At 35.2% G+C, this 13,803-nt stretch overlaps 1 protein-coding gene across 1 annotated transcript in view; it reads right to left on the bottom strand.

Moving 5' to 3' along the window:
- Positions 1–1,397: 1,397 nt before the first annotated feature.
- Positions 1,398–13,803, bottom strand: part of DCK (deoxycytidine kinase) — a 30,044-nt gene continuing 17,638 nt past the window's right edge. Inside the window, exons 3-7 of the mRNA XM_059385079.1 lie at positions 10,481–10,674; positions 9,339–9,486; positions 6,359–6,474; positions 5,539–5,629; positions 1,398–3,612 (exon numbers count right to left, since the gene is read on the bottom strand). Of these exons, the coding sequence (XP_059241062.1) occupies positions 3,586–3,612; positions 5,539–5,629; positions 6,359–6,474; positions 9,339–9,486; positions 10,481–10,674 (576 nt within the window). The 3' untranslated portion in view covers positions 1,398–3,585. The remainder of the gene's footprint in view (positions 3,613–5,538; positions 5,630–6,358; positions 6,475–9,338; positions 9,487–10,480; positions 10,675–13,803) is intronic.

Genomic DNA, 13,803 nt, shown 5'->3' with positions numbered 1-13,803 from the left:
GTGGATAACTACAGTTTATGGAGACAATGGATAATTCAGTGCTTAAAAAAAAAGAACAAGCTATCAAGCCATGAAAAGAAGCCATGGAGGAAACTAAATGTAAATTACTAAGTAGAAGCCAATCTGAAAAGGCTACATACTAAATGCTTCCAACTAAACGATGTTCTACAAAATGCAAAGCTATATAGACAATTAAAAGATTAGTGGTAGCCAGAGGTTGGGTGGGGGTGATGAACAGAGCAAAGTGGATTTGGGGGGCTATAAAACTATTTTGTATGATACTACAGTGGTGGATATATGTCATTATTCATTTGTCAAAACCCACAAATGCACAACACCGAATAAACCTTAATGTAAACTGTGGACTTTGAGTGATGATCTGTTGATGTAGGTTCCTTGATTAAAACAAGGGTACCACTCTGGTGGAGGATGTTGATGGTGAAAAAGGCTATACAAATATGGGAGAAAAGAGTATATGGAAATTGTACTTCCTACATAATTTTACTGTGAACCTAAAACTGCTCTAAAAAATAAAGTATTTTTTAAAAAGTAAAAAAAAGAGAGAGAGAGACTGGTAAAATCCAAGTAAGTTCTGTAATCTGGTTTAGCATTTCTGAAGGTAATAAAATTTATATATCTCTATAAAAAATACTTTGGGACTTTATCCTTTAAAATAAGACACACCTGGGACGCCTGGGTGGCTCAGTCAGTTAGGCCACTGCCTTCCGCTCTGTTCATGATCCCAGGGTCCTGGAATAGAGTCCCACATTGGGCTCCTTGCTGGGCGGGGAGCCTGCTTCTCTCTCTGCCTCTGCCTGTCACTCTGCCTGTTTGTGCGTTCTCGCGCTCTCTCTCTGAGAAATAAATAAATAAACAAAATCTTAAAAAATAAAAATAAAAATAGAATAAAAATAAAATAAGACACACCTAATTTCTAGGGGGTTCTGCTCAAACTTTCAGACATAGATGATAAAAATATTCTGATGAGGGACTGTTTGCACAATTAAAATTACCTTCGTAAAAGGGTCAACTCTAAAAAATAGTACATAAGGTTGATCTGACATAGGAAATAGGATCCAAAAAAAATACAAACCACTAGGCTCAATACTCTTGTACCCACCTAATGGTACAGCTTTTATTTGGAGTCATAACAAATTTCTAAAGCTTTTATTTTTTAAAGCTTTTATTCAATTCTACAGATTATAGAAGGCATAAAGGTAAACATTTCTAGAGGTTACTAAAAATCTCTAATGTCTCTATCTCTATGTCTTCACTTAAAACAGAATCAATGTTATTTAAACCAGTCACCTTTTTTTATATTCATAATTTTTTTAAAGTAGAATTTTAATTTTAAAAAGATATAATCATTTCAATGAGTATAGCTCCATCACAGTACATGAGGTTTATACTTATTTATTAAGCTAATATTTAGTAAGAAAATTCATTTGTATCACACACAAACAAAAACACCCTGTACAATATCATGTAATAGTTTCAATATTCATGGTGAGTGTAGGACTTGAGACAGTCTCCCTTTCAAAGATCAGTGCATCTGGAATGTTTAACCTACAAAATTATCATCCTTGATTATCTAAAAACCAAAACAAAAAATGACATTTTAAAAAGGAAAATAAGTTTCAAAGTTAAAGTGACTCTTCCCCTCCTTTCAAACACAGAATTTTTCCAAAATGTCAAGTAGAAAGATTAAATACATAGAAAAAACACTACACACCTTACCTAAACAAACTTGAGGGGAAAAAAAACAACCTTTATCTACAGACCTAATAAAATGAACCCATGCAGCTTTTAAAAGTTACAACTACTCTACCTCTTTGTCTTCTTTATTATATATATTTCCTAAGATATATTTAACAAAAATGATAATGCTTTCAAGATACAGAACATATAAAACAAGATGATTTTTATCAGTCATTTAAAGGAGAAGGAAAAAACCTTAGGGTCTAACCCTACAGAGAAGCAGAGCAAACTGTGAAGTGACGAGTGGTCATGATGTTCTCAAAGTAGAAATGTGTGACTTTCATTTAAACTTTAAAATAGCAGGCCACCAGGGTGCGGGTCTGGCTCAGTCAGAAAAGCATGCAACTCTTGATCTTGATGTCATGGGTTGGAGACACACGATGGGTACAGAGATTACTAAAAAAAAAAAAGAAAGAAAAAGAAGAAGAAGAAGAAAATAGCAGGCTGCCTAATTAATCCAGACAGCAGGGAAAGCAGGGTACGGCAGAAAGTAAGAGCTGGAATAAAAGAGACTATACTGCTAAGAAGATCATCTTGTCTTGTCTTCAATTTCTCTTCTGACTCTCACCAACTATAAAGGTAATGAAAACAACTCATTCCCAGCACAGGGTCAACAAAAAATAAAATAGAAAAACTTATCCCTTGCTCTGGTCCACTAAATTTTTACCAATAAAAATGGGAAGAAATTTAGGGAAAACTATACCTTCACCTCCAATGAGTTAAAGACAATCATATTTTAAACCAATCTTTTAACTATAAGAGTAATAGTCCATTCTAAAAGAATGGCCTGAGAGAATGTAGGTAGCTACTTCAGGCTCCATATAAATTGAATCTTTATACTTTTTTCTTTTTTTTTTTTTAGAAGATTTTTTTTTTTTTTTAAGGTCTTATTAATCTATTAAACAGCGAGCCAGAGAGAGAGAGACAGTGAGAAACGGAACACAAGCAAGGGAGAGTAAGAGAGGGAGAAGCAGGGAGCCTGGTTCGATCCCAGGACCCTGGAATCATGACCTGAGCCAAAGGCAGACACTTAAGCAACTGAGCCAGCCAGGCACCCCTCATTTATCTTTTAAGTACAGAAACATTTTGGGTTATCATTTCTGCTTTAATCCTCTAAAATCCCATAGAAAAAGATGTAGTCTCACCCATACCACAGATGTGGAAACAAAAGCAGAAAAAAAGATTAAATACTTGTAAGATAGTTTATGCCATTACAAAATGGGAGCAAAGTCTGACCTGCTCCTTAATGAACGAATTTTAGACACATTCATAAATATCACTGAAGTGATTAAATACTAAAATGGTTTTATCTTCCACATAAATTAAGATGGTAGGGGAGACACTTGATCAAAAGTATTTAAAACTTCATAATCCTTTTATAGCGGCTCCTTAAATTCCACTTTCCAGCTTGCAATAGGTACATTAATTTACACAGGGTACATTACCATTGACTATATACCATTAAAGCTCCCAGTTAAGAAACTGGTGAGGGGAGGGGGGAAGCCAACCTGCTGAGGAGAATAACAAGGGGAAAGACAGAAGGAGGCTGGGTCCTTTGTGATGTAGTTTAGGCAGTACTAATACTGGAACCATCTACCTCCAGACCTTTTGTTGTGAGAGATAATTAGATGTCTTATTTTTTTAAGGCAAAAAAGAAAAGAAACAGCTCATAAACTTTTACATAGAATTCATCAAAACAATTTTTTTCTTGGAACAAAAATGGTAAAAAACCTGGGTTTTCTAGAGACTTGTATGAATACTGAGCTACGAAGATACACAAAGCTGAAGTATCTGGAATCATTTGGCTGCCTGTAGTCTTCAGCAAAATCACAAAGTGCTCAAAAATTCTTTGACCTGAGGGGAGGAAATAAATATTAATGTAATTCCTTGGCTAATGTGAAATATCTTGTATTCATCTCTATTTAATAGTAATAACTGCTGAAGAACCCAACTGTATAACTAACTCCAACACAAAGCCATAGCATTTATTTTCAAAAGATATATTAATACTTCAGTAGTAAAAGATAAATGACCTAAAATATCATTACAGGAGTTATTAAATTTACATCTAAGATTGATACAGTTCTCTAACAACCATAACACAAATTTCATAATCTCTTTATAATAACATTGATCAGGGACATGCAGCTTTAGCACCAAATATATTAGTAATTGTGATGGTTTAAACAACTCTCAAAGGTCCAGACACTTAAAACTTGCAATTTTTCTGAAGCACAAATCTGAATCATGTATGCAAATCCGTAATGTTAATATGCAAGGAAAGGTCATGTAAGTTGTGAATGGACCTAACCAACTGACCGACATCACAATGCAAAGATTCTGTTCTCCATAAATTCTAGATGACGCAGTAATTCTTCTGAAGAAACAAAGATTATTGCCTTGTAAAAATACTTAAATACCTAAGAAAGATATACCTAAGAAATAACTATTGTAATAATGTCATATGGTGACCGAGGGTGACTACACTTATGGCGGTAAGCACTGAGTAATATATAGACTTGTTGAATCAGTATGTTGTACACCTGAAACTATATAAAACATTGTATGTCAGTTATGTATTTCAATAAGAAAAAAAAGGCCAATTATTAGCATTATTAATGAAAGTAAATGTAAACAATAACATTTAAAGACTATTCTTAGTCAAAACACAGAAGTGTTAGATAAGATTAAAAAGTGGTTTTACAGATTGACTCAGTTAAAATGTTGGTTGGCTGTTAGAATTACAATGGCTGATTTAATTTTATTTCATTTATTTTCATAGTATTATAAATGAACTATATCCTATATTTTTAACATCATTATGGTATAAAGAGGTCATCTGAATTTTCCAGATATGCTTTACTTTTTTCTATCATGAGAAAAACAATCATATGCTTACAGAGTAGTTAATAATAAATGTTGAGATTTTCAAAATTCTTGATATATATATTTTATGAACGTCAGGTTTCTGTTACAGTAAATAGCAGGCATTTTAGGAAGGAGAAAAAAATTAAATTTCTCTTAAAACTAAACAAACCAAAAAAATATGGCTTTGTTTTTAGAAATTGGATCATCACTAAGTTAATTAATATGGATAGTGGGATATTTATTATACAATCCCCATTACTATTCTCTCTCAAGTGCACATCAATAGATTTTCTCCCAGCCCCTTTATCAGTACAGATGTCACTCTTTAACAGAGTGTAATCAGCTCCCAAACACATGGAAGACAGCGGAACTCTGATTAAGACAATGACTCGATGATCAGGCGATGCCGACTCATCACTGACAAGGTCCCACATAAAGTCAAAACTAAAAGTCCTTTAATCTCAAGACTTTAGCTCATATAAAAATGGATGAAATCATTATCCTACAACTTCAAATATCTTCCATACTGAATTTAGTTGCAAAAGATGGATTTAATTTCACAAGTTAGTTTATTATTCAACTACCTAAAGACTGGTGATGGAGGGAAGAGGGGAAGAAGCGGGAACAAAGCAGAAGAGAAGGGAGTGAGCAAGAATTTTCGTTAATGTGATTATTCCTATATTACAGATAAAGGGATGAATAGATAAAAGAACCTCCTCATTCTAGGTAAGGCCACTAAGCTAGAATTTAAACTTAGGATTAGAATTTGAGGTCTAAATCCCTCTAAAGCTCTTAATTGTCTCTTATTGTAATTTTATGCATATTTTTCTCCTAGAAAATCATTTTTTCACAAGTTATAATACTTCTAGACAGGACAAATCATGTTAGTGTATAGTCTTTGTATAAATCTACCTTTTCAATCAGACCATCATGTTTGTCTTTAAAGTCTTCGTTAATATCCAATGTTAAGATAGGGATCTCTTGTAGAAAATCAAAGTTGGTTCTGTTTTAAAACAAGAGAGAGATGAACAAAATAATTAGAAAAAGCAATAAATAAAAGACAAGCACTAAAAATTCACTCCTATATTATCTCTGGGAATTCAAAATGTTGTCAATCATTTTACTTTAAATTTATCCAGCAAGTACTTGGAAACCCCTTCAATACTAATAGTAACTAAAAATCTCAAGTATAAAAAAATAAAGCTAGGCATTGTGACATGTAATTCTTCTCAAAAACCAAAAACTCCCATAAACTAAGGAATGTTTGCATTGAGAAGATGAGAAAACTAAAGCTCAAGGAAATCACTCTGAGGTTCAAAGGATGCCTAAGGTTACACACTAACAAATCGGACCCAAGATCTGACTAATAATGACAACAAAGTCTGTGCTGTTAACAACTGTACGATACTACCTCCAAAGCCTTGATCTAAAAATTAAATTTGAAGTATCTTAAATTCTCTCTGAAAAAGAGTACCTAAGTAATGCACTCATAAATTTCCAACTTTACCATTTAATTTCCATATATTAGGCTATCAATACCACTGGAAGAGATTAACTACAAAAATTTCAAGAAAATAGGATCTCATTAAAATAAAAAGAACCAAAACTCACACCTAATTCTGGGAGATCCTATAATACTAGTTTAAAATAAAAATGGCTGAAAATGAAAATATGTACATGTTTTAGATTAAAATTTGATAAAGGTCTTTAAAATAAATAGTAAATAACTTACTTCAGTGTTCTATGCAGTAGCCAGCTCTCATGCTTATAGTGAAGCTTCTCTAAATATTCAAGGGGAATGCCTTGTTCTTCATTTCTTCCCCGTAAATATATTCTATTCAAGCATTTCTAAAAGCAAACAGAAAGGGGTTGGGGGCAAGGAACAATTATTCTTGTCTGCGATCATTAAATACTTCTTCTCTAGTGTCTCTTTAGTTATGCTAGACAAAAATCTCCATTTATGCCTTCCAGAAAATTGAAATAGTTCATTTTTTTTCCTACTTGTGGAAAAATTTGGTGGTTCTAACCATTTGGTGGTTCTAAATCAAGTAGTACTTTCAGAATAAATCTATAAACTTATGGGATCCCTATTTAAAAAATACTGTATAAAGTAAGTTTGGTAAGAAGTTCAATACACAAACTATGCTTCAAAATTTATTATAAATCTTCTTTTCAAATACTTAAATATCCTACAATCAAAAGATATTATAAATAATATTGATGAAATAAAGTTTTGTGTTTATAGACTTGAAGATACTATATTTTCTAGCAAAATGAGATTATTATATTCTTTATGTTCTACATTTGCATTTACTATTTTTTATAATTAAAAATAAAAATTATTTTCAAAAATAGAAGTGAATTTCAAAATTATTATATTAAATTCTGGCTTTCTTGATATTAAAAAGAAGAACAAAATCATCAATTGGAATCAGAAACCTAGTTTCTCTGAAAATTCAGCTTCAGTAGCAACACAGTATTCTTTCTGGCTAGTAGTCACGGCATTCATATTCATCAGAGCCTACTCTGTGGTTTAGGGAAGACAGGGGAAGAAAAAAACATAAAAACCGGAATGGAAGCAGGAAAACCAGAAATCTGCTAATAATGTAAGCTCTTAGGTTAGCTTTATGAAAGGAATCCACCTCCTGGATTCATTACATAATTTCATATATAAACAAGAATGGGGGCACCTGGATGGCTCACTCAGTTAAGCATCTGCTTTCAGCTCGGGGCATGATCTTGAGTCCTGGGGTCGAGCCCCGAATTGGGCTCCCTGCTCAGGAGGGCAACTGCTTCTCCCACTCCTCCCTGCTTGTGCTGTCTCTCATTCTCTCTCTCTCTCTCAGATAAATAAATACAATATTTGGGATGCCTAGGTGGCTCAGTCATTGGATGTCTGCCTTCGGCTCAGGTCATGATCCCAGGGTCCTGGGACAGAGCCCAGCATAGGGCTCCCTGCTTAGTGGGTGCCTGCTTCACCCTCTCCAGCCAGCTTTTCCTTCTCCAGCTTGCTTCTCCTGTCCAGCTCCCCCATGCTTGTGTTCCCTCTCTTGCTATCTCTGTCAAATAAATAAATAAAATCTTAAAAAGTAAAAAATAAAATAAAAAAACAGACACATGGCGATTCACAGATAATACCCCTGGGGATTAAAATATATATTTATAAAAAAATAAAAAATTATTAAAAAAAAAAGTCTGTTTATAGGGGCACCTGGGAGGCTCAGTGGGTTAAAGCCTCTGCCTTCAGCTCAGGTCATGATCCCAAGGTCCTGGGATCAAGCCCCGCAAAAAAAACAAACAAAAAACAACAACAACAAAAAAAAAAACAGACACAATCTTTTTTTAAAAAACATATAATGTATTATTTGTTTCAGGGGCACAGGTCTGTGAATTATCAGTCTTACACAATTCACAGCACAATTCACAAATAAACCAAAATAAATATAATCTTAAAAAAAAAAAAAAAGAAGGGCAATGTTATAATCTATAATGAAAGTCACATTTTCAAGTAAGCTCCCTTAACTGAAAGTGGCAAGGGTTCTCTAAATCTCTTCTCAACTGAAGCCACTATCCAGCCCAAGCCATGAAAACATAAAAGATTTCTTGAAATGGACTTCCATCAACTTTGCAATTCACTCACAAGTATTTGCTGAGCTCCTACTATGTACCTAGGCTCTATTCTAGGCAATGCAAATTCAGTAACTAAAATATCTGGTCTCACATCAAGAAACCTATATTCTGGGGCACCTAGTTGGCTCAGTTGGTTGAGTGGCTGCCTTCAGCTCGGGTCATGATCCCAGGATCCTGGGATCGAGTCCTACATTGGGACTCAGCAGGGAGCCTGCTTCTCTCTCTGCCTCTGCCTGCCACTCTGCCTACTTGTGCTCTCTCTCTCACAAAAAAAAAAATAAATAAAAGCTTTAAAAAAAAAGAAAAGAAAAGAAAACAAACCTATATTCTAAGGGTTGCTTGAGCAAATTTTTTTTTTTAAGATTTTTATTTATTTATTTGACAGAGGGAGAGAGAGAGAGAGATCACAAGTAGGCAGAGCAGAAGGGGGGCGGGGGGAAGCAGGCTCCCTGCTGGGCCGAGAGCCCAACGTGGGTGGGGCTCGATCCCAGGACTCTGAGATCATGACATGAGCCAAAGTCAGAGGCTTAACCCACTGAGCCACCCAGGTCCCCCACTGAGCAAATTTTTAAATCTAGCTGTGATAGATAAGAGACCAACTTCCCAAAGTTAGGAAGAAATAATGAAGAACAAAACTGAGGAAGCACAGAGTAGGGCCTAAAAGAGCAACTTGCTAAATGTGGGTTTCTGCTTTGCTGAGAAAAGAGAATCCTTCTATCTACGCAGCTTCTAATTTGGATGTGGGAATAGAAAGTAGGGAGTGGAGTTGAACTAAATTGCCTTCACTGCATACCACTAAAAGGACTTCTAAATATTACTTTAAATTGTCAATGGAGCAAGCAAATTTTTTTAAAACACTTTTTTTGAAGATTTTATTTATTTGAGAGAGAGTGAGTGAGAGAGAGAGCGCACACGCAGGGGGAGGGGCAGGAGAGGGAGAAGCAGACTCTTCACTGAGCATCAGGGAGCCTGACATGGGGCTCGATCCTGGGATTCTGGAATCATGAACTGAGCCAAAGACAGACGTTTAACTGATTGAGTCACCCAGGTACTGCAGCAAGCAAATTTTTACTGAGTCTCACCTCTGGAGTGGCTCGAAGATAAATGATTCCATCTAGTTCAAGGCTTTGGCCAAACTGTTGATTCATCCAGTCATGCCAGTCTTGATAAATTGTCCACTCTGTTTCATTCATGCAGTCAGATTCATACAAATTAGATGCAAAGACATACCTGAAAGAGAGTCCTCATCAAAACATAATTCCTTTCCACAAAACACAAAGAAATAGAAAAGAGAAAATAAATCTATTAAATGGACATAGAATATTCTCCAAAAATCTATGGCAGATAATGAGTTAGCAGAAAAACAATTAATAGAGTATCTCCAACTACAAGAAATATGTTCTTGGCCATCAGTTCTCAAAAAGGTAGGGTCGGGACCCCTGGTAGTCCCCAAGGTCTTTCCAAGAGTTCCGTGAGGCCAGATTACTGTATGTATAATACTTCAACCAAAAGAACATGGTACACAGATTGACTATAGAAGCATAAATGAGTATCCAGCTGTCTCCCATTAAGTTAGACATTATAGAGATTTGCAAAATACAATACAAGCCTCTTCTCACTAATTTCTTTGTTTTGAAAAATATAATTTTTATAAGTGTGTTATTTATGCTGATATGTAATGGGTTTATATTACTAATTTTAAATAAATTAGTAAATGTTCTTTATATTCCTCAATCTTAATTTTTAACATGAATATCAATAAGACACAAAGCTCTTTGGGCTCTTCAATAATTACAAAGAATGGAAAGGGATCCTGTGACCAAAGTTTGTGAATATCTGTTTTGCACCAACTCTCTAGCTTAAAAGAATCCTTACATAAGCAGGGTAACCCTTAGAGATTTCTGATCTTGCTCAAGAAGCAAGTCTTAAATACAGATCCAGATTTAACCAGGGTAGATGAAAATTTTAAAAGGGTTGGAAGAAAAAAAAACTTCTCCATAAATTTGAATGATATGGCTACCATGGTCCCCAAAGTCTCCATGGAAGCTAGCAATTATGAATGCTAGAACTTCCCTAATGTCTTTATTACCAAACTGCTAAAGGAAATGTTCCATCTCAAATCCTCAGCATAGCCTCTTACTCCTTTGATTACCAGAAATAGAAAAAAAAATTCCAGTTCCATGCCACGATTCCAGAATGACAAGTGCAAGACATTTATATATACCTGTCACTATATATAGATCGCTCAAAAAATAATACAGGTTTCTCTGCGTCTTTGAGCTTGCCATCAAGGCAGGCAAGCTGGGCTCGTATTCGACTGAGGCAGGCATATGACTGGAAGGTAAAAGACCATCGTTCAGGTTTCTCATACATCATCTGAAGAACATTTCCACCACTTTCCTGAGATGTCGTCAGTTCCTATTTTGAATTTGAAAAAGAAACAAAAAGCAGAATGAATGCTCAATAAAGCTATTTAAAAATTTTTTTAAAGTTCAAAAAGAGAAGTTAGATAAACAAATGCATCGCAACTAGCAAAATCAAGATGATTAAGTCCTCTTCCTCCCGCTCTTTCCCATTGCAGTTCTCAGGTTGCCTGAGGTCTAGAAGAATCTGAAAGGCTAGCTTAACCATCAGTTCCTTAGAGCGTTTCCACAAGAAGTCACAAAACTAAAAGCCTATGGCAGAAAATACTTGTTTAGCCCTTTTAAAATTCTGAATTAGTTGTCAATATTTATTTAACTCTTTTTTTTCTTTTAAGATTTTATTTATTTATTTGAGAGAGAGAGCACAGCAGGAAGAGGCACAGGAAATACTAATCAAAACCATGAGATATGACTGTGTACCTGTCGGAATGGCTAAAATCAAAAAAGATAGTAAGTGTTGGCAAGGATGTGGAGGAAAAGGAATCCTCATACACTACTGGTGGGAATGTAAATTGGTACAGCCACTGTAGAAAACAGTAGAGAGGTCTCTCAAAAAATTAAAAATAGAATAACCATATGATTCAGTAATTCCACTACTGGGTATGTACCCAAAGAAAACAAAAACACTAATTGAAAAAAATATACACATCCTTTTTTATTGCAGCCTTATTTACAAAGAGTCAAGATATGGAAACAACATTAGTGTCAACATTTTCCTTATCCACTCATGGATAAGGAAATGGATAAGGAAAATGTGATATATATAAAGGAATGGATAATGGATGTGGATAAGGAAAATGTGATATCTATATAAAAAACATATATAAAATATAAAAATATTTAAAAATCATAAAAATACATATAGTGGAATATTACATACAGCCAAAAGAAGGATGAGGTTACGCTGTTTGTGACAATAAATGGACCTAGAGGGTATTATGTTAAGTGAGATAAGTCAGTAAAAGGCAAATATATGATTTCACTCATATGTAGAATCTGAAAAAAACAAATGAATAAAAAAGTAAACAAAAAGCAGAATCAAATCTATAAATACAGAGAATAAGCTGATGGCTGTCAGAGGGGAGAAAGATAGGAGATGGGTTTGGGGAGTGGGTGTAGGGGAGCGGGAGATACATGCTTCTGGTTCTGGAATGAGTAAGTCACAGGAACAAAGGGCACAGCACAGGGAATACGGTCAATGATAGTGTAAGAGTGTTTTACGGTGCCAGATGGTAGATACACTTGTGGTGAGCACAGTGTAAGACAGAGTTGTGTTGAATCACTATGCTATACAACTGAAATTAGTGTGACATTGTGTGTCAACTACACTCAAATGAAAAAAAAATTTTTTAAATGTGAGAACCAAGCAATACTGTGCCTATAGTTCCTCTCAATAAAAATTACCCAGAACCAAATCACACATGCTTCCATTAGGTGGGACATACGCCCTCCAGTTCATCATCACCCCCTCTCATTCCCTGCTGATTCTCACAACAGGCCTGACTCATTTGTTCAGCTACCTGACCCCGCTAAGCATTTTAGGCCCCAATTTTCTAATAAAACAGAACAAGTCCTCCCTAAAATCTTGTGATTTCATAATCATATTGTTGGAAACAATATTTTCAGTTTAAGAAAATGGAGAATAAAAAAATAAAGTAAAATCTCCGTAATCTTTTTTTTTTTTCCCAAGCGTGAGATGGAGAGCATGAGCAAAAGGGGCAGAGGAAGAAAGAATCCTCGAGTAGACTTCATGCTGAGCACGGAGTCTGACATAGGACCCAAACTCATGACTTTGAGATCATGAGCTGAGCCAACACCAAGAGTAGGACACCAAACCAGCTGTGCCATTCAGGTGCCGAATCTCTGTAATATTATAAATGAATTTGAAGTAGCATCTGGAACTCATAAATAATTTTCCTTTCTATAAAATAGTTTAAAAAAAAAACCCAAAAAACAGCTTTCCCAGCTCCATCCACCAAAAGGTGTATAAACAATGACAACCTTTTAGGAATAAACATAAATGTCACCCAGATTATGATCTCTAAATACCATTTCCCACTGAAAAAAATTAGTGTCACATACCTGATTCCATGCCTGAAAAAAGAAATGTAAAAGATGAGGTTAACACATCTTGCTCCAGGAAACAAGTAAACTATCAAAATCTGCTGAGGCTGTACCACAGACAAGGGAGCCAGTTATGAAAGGGCTTCCACTTGTCAAGAAGATAGGCCCCTGGGGCACCTGGGTGACTCAGTGGGTTAAAGCCCCTGCATTCAGCTCAGGTCATGATCTCAGGGTCCTGGGATCGAGCCCCACATCGGGCTCTCTGCTCAATGGGGAGCTTGCTTCCCCCTCTCTTTCTGCCTGCCTCTCTGCCTACTTGTGATCTCTGCCTGTCAAATAAATAAATAAAATCTTAAAAAAGAAAAAGATAGGACCCTTTGAACATCTGAAAAGAATGGTGAATAGAAGGCAAAAAAATTAAAAATTCATAATACTAAAGAAAACCAGAAAACGAAAAAACCAAACTCTTGAATCATCTTTGGAGGTTTCTAGGTAACCAATTAATTATTCTGGAAATTTCTAGATATAGAGAAAAAGTTATCCAAAATTTTATGCTGGTCCTTTGTATGCAAATGGTATTTCAAATTAATGGAATAGATGAGGAAAAGATCTCCTTCGACTGAAGAATCTCAGCCAACAGCCTTGATTATTAGAATATCTATCACCTTCTCTAATACCAACTGATAGATTAGGGCACAATTAGCTATAGATCCTAAAATCATTAGAGAAGAGCTAATATAATGTATGAATTAGGCTGACAAAACCTAAACAGACCCCGGAAATGCAAGTCAGAACAGAGTGATTCTAACATCACAAAGGACATCCTCCTTCGTGGAAGAAAGTACACATCGGCACTTAAGAAGTCTAGCCAAAAAAGAACGCCAAATCTAATCAAAGCCCTAGAGATCTAACTACAAATTTACAGGAAATACAGAGATTGAGAAACATGCTAAACTATACCACAGAGATGCACTCAGCCAAGACCAGAATGACGGAAACTATACAAGAACAAATGACCCAGTTTCTTCAACTAATAAACTTCAAAGAGAAAAGAGGAAGA

This window comes from Mustela nigripes, chromosome 1 (assembly GCF_022355385.1).
Source record: "Mustela nigripes isolate SB6536 chromosome 1, MUSNIG.SB6536, whole genome shotgun sequence".
Lineage (NCBI taxonomy): Eukaryota > Metazoa > Chordata > Mammalia > Carnivora > Mustelidae > Mustela > Mustela nigripes.
This window is presented reverse-complemented; position numbering and strand designations above follow the sequence as displayed.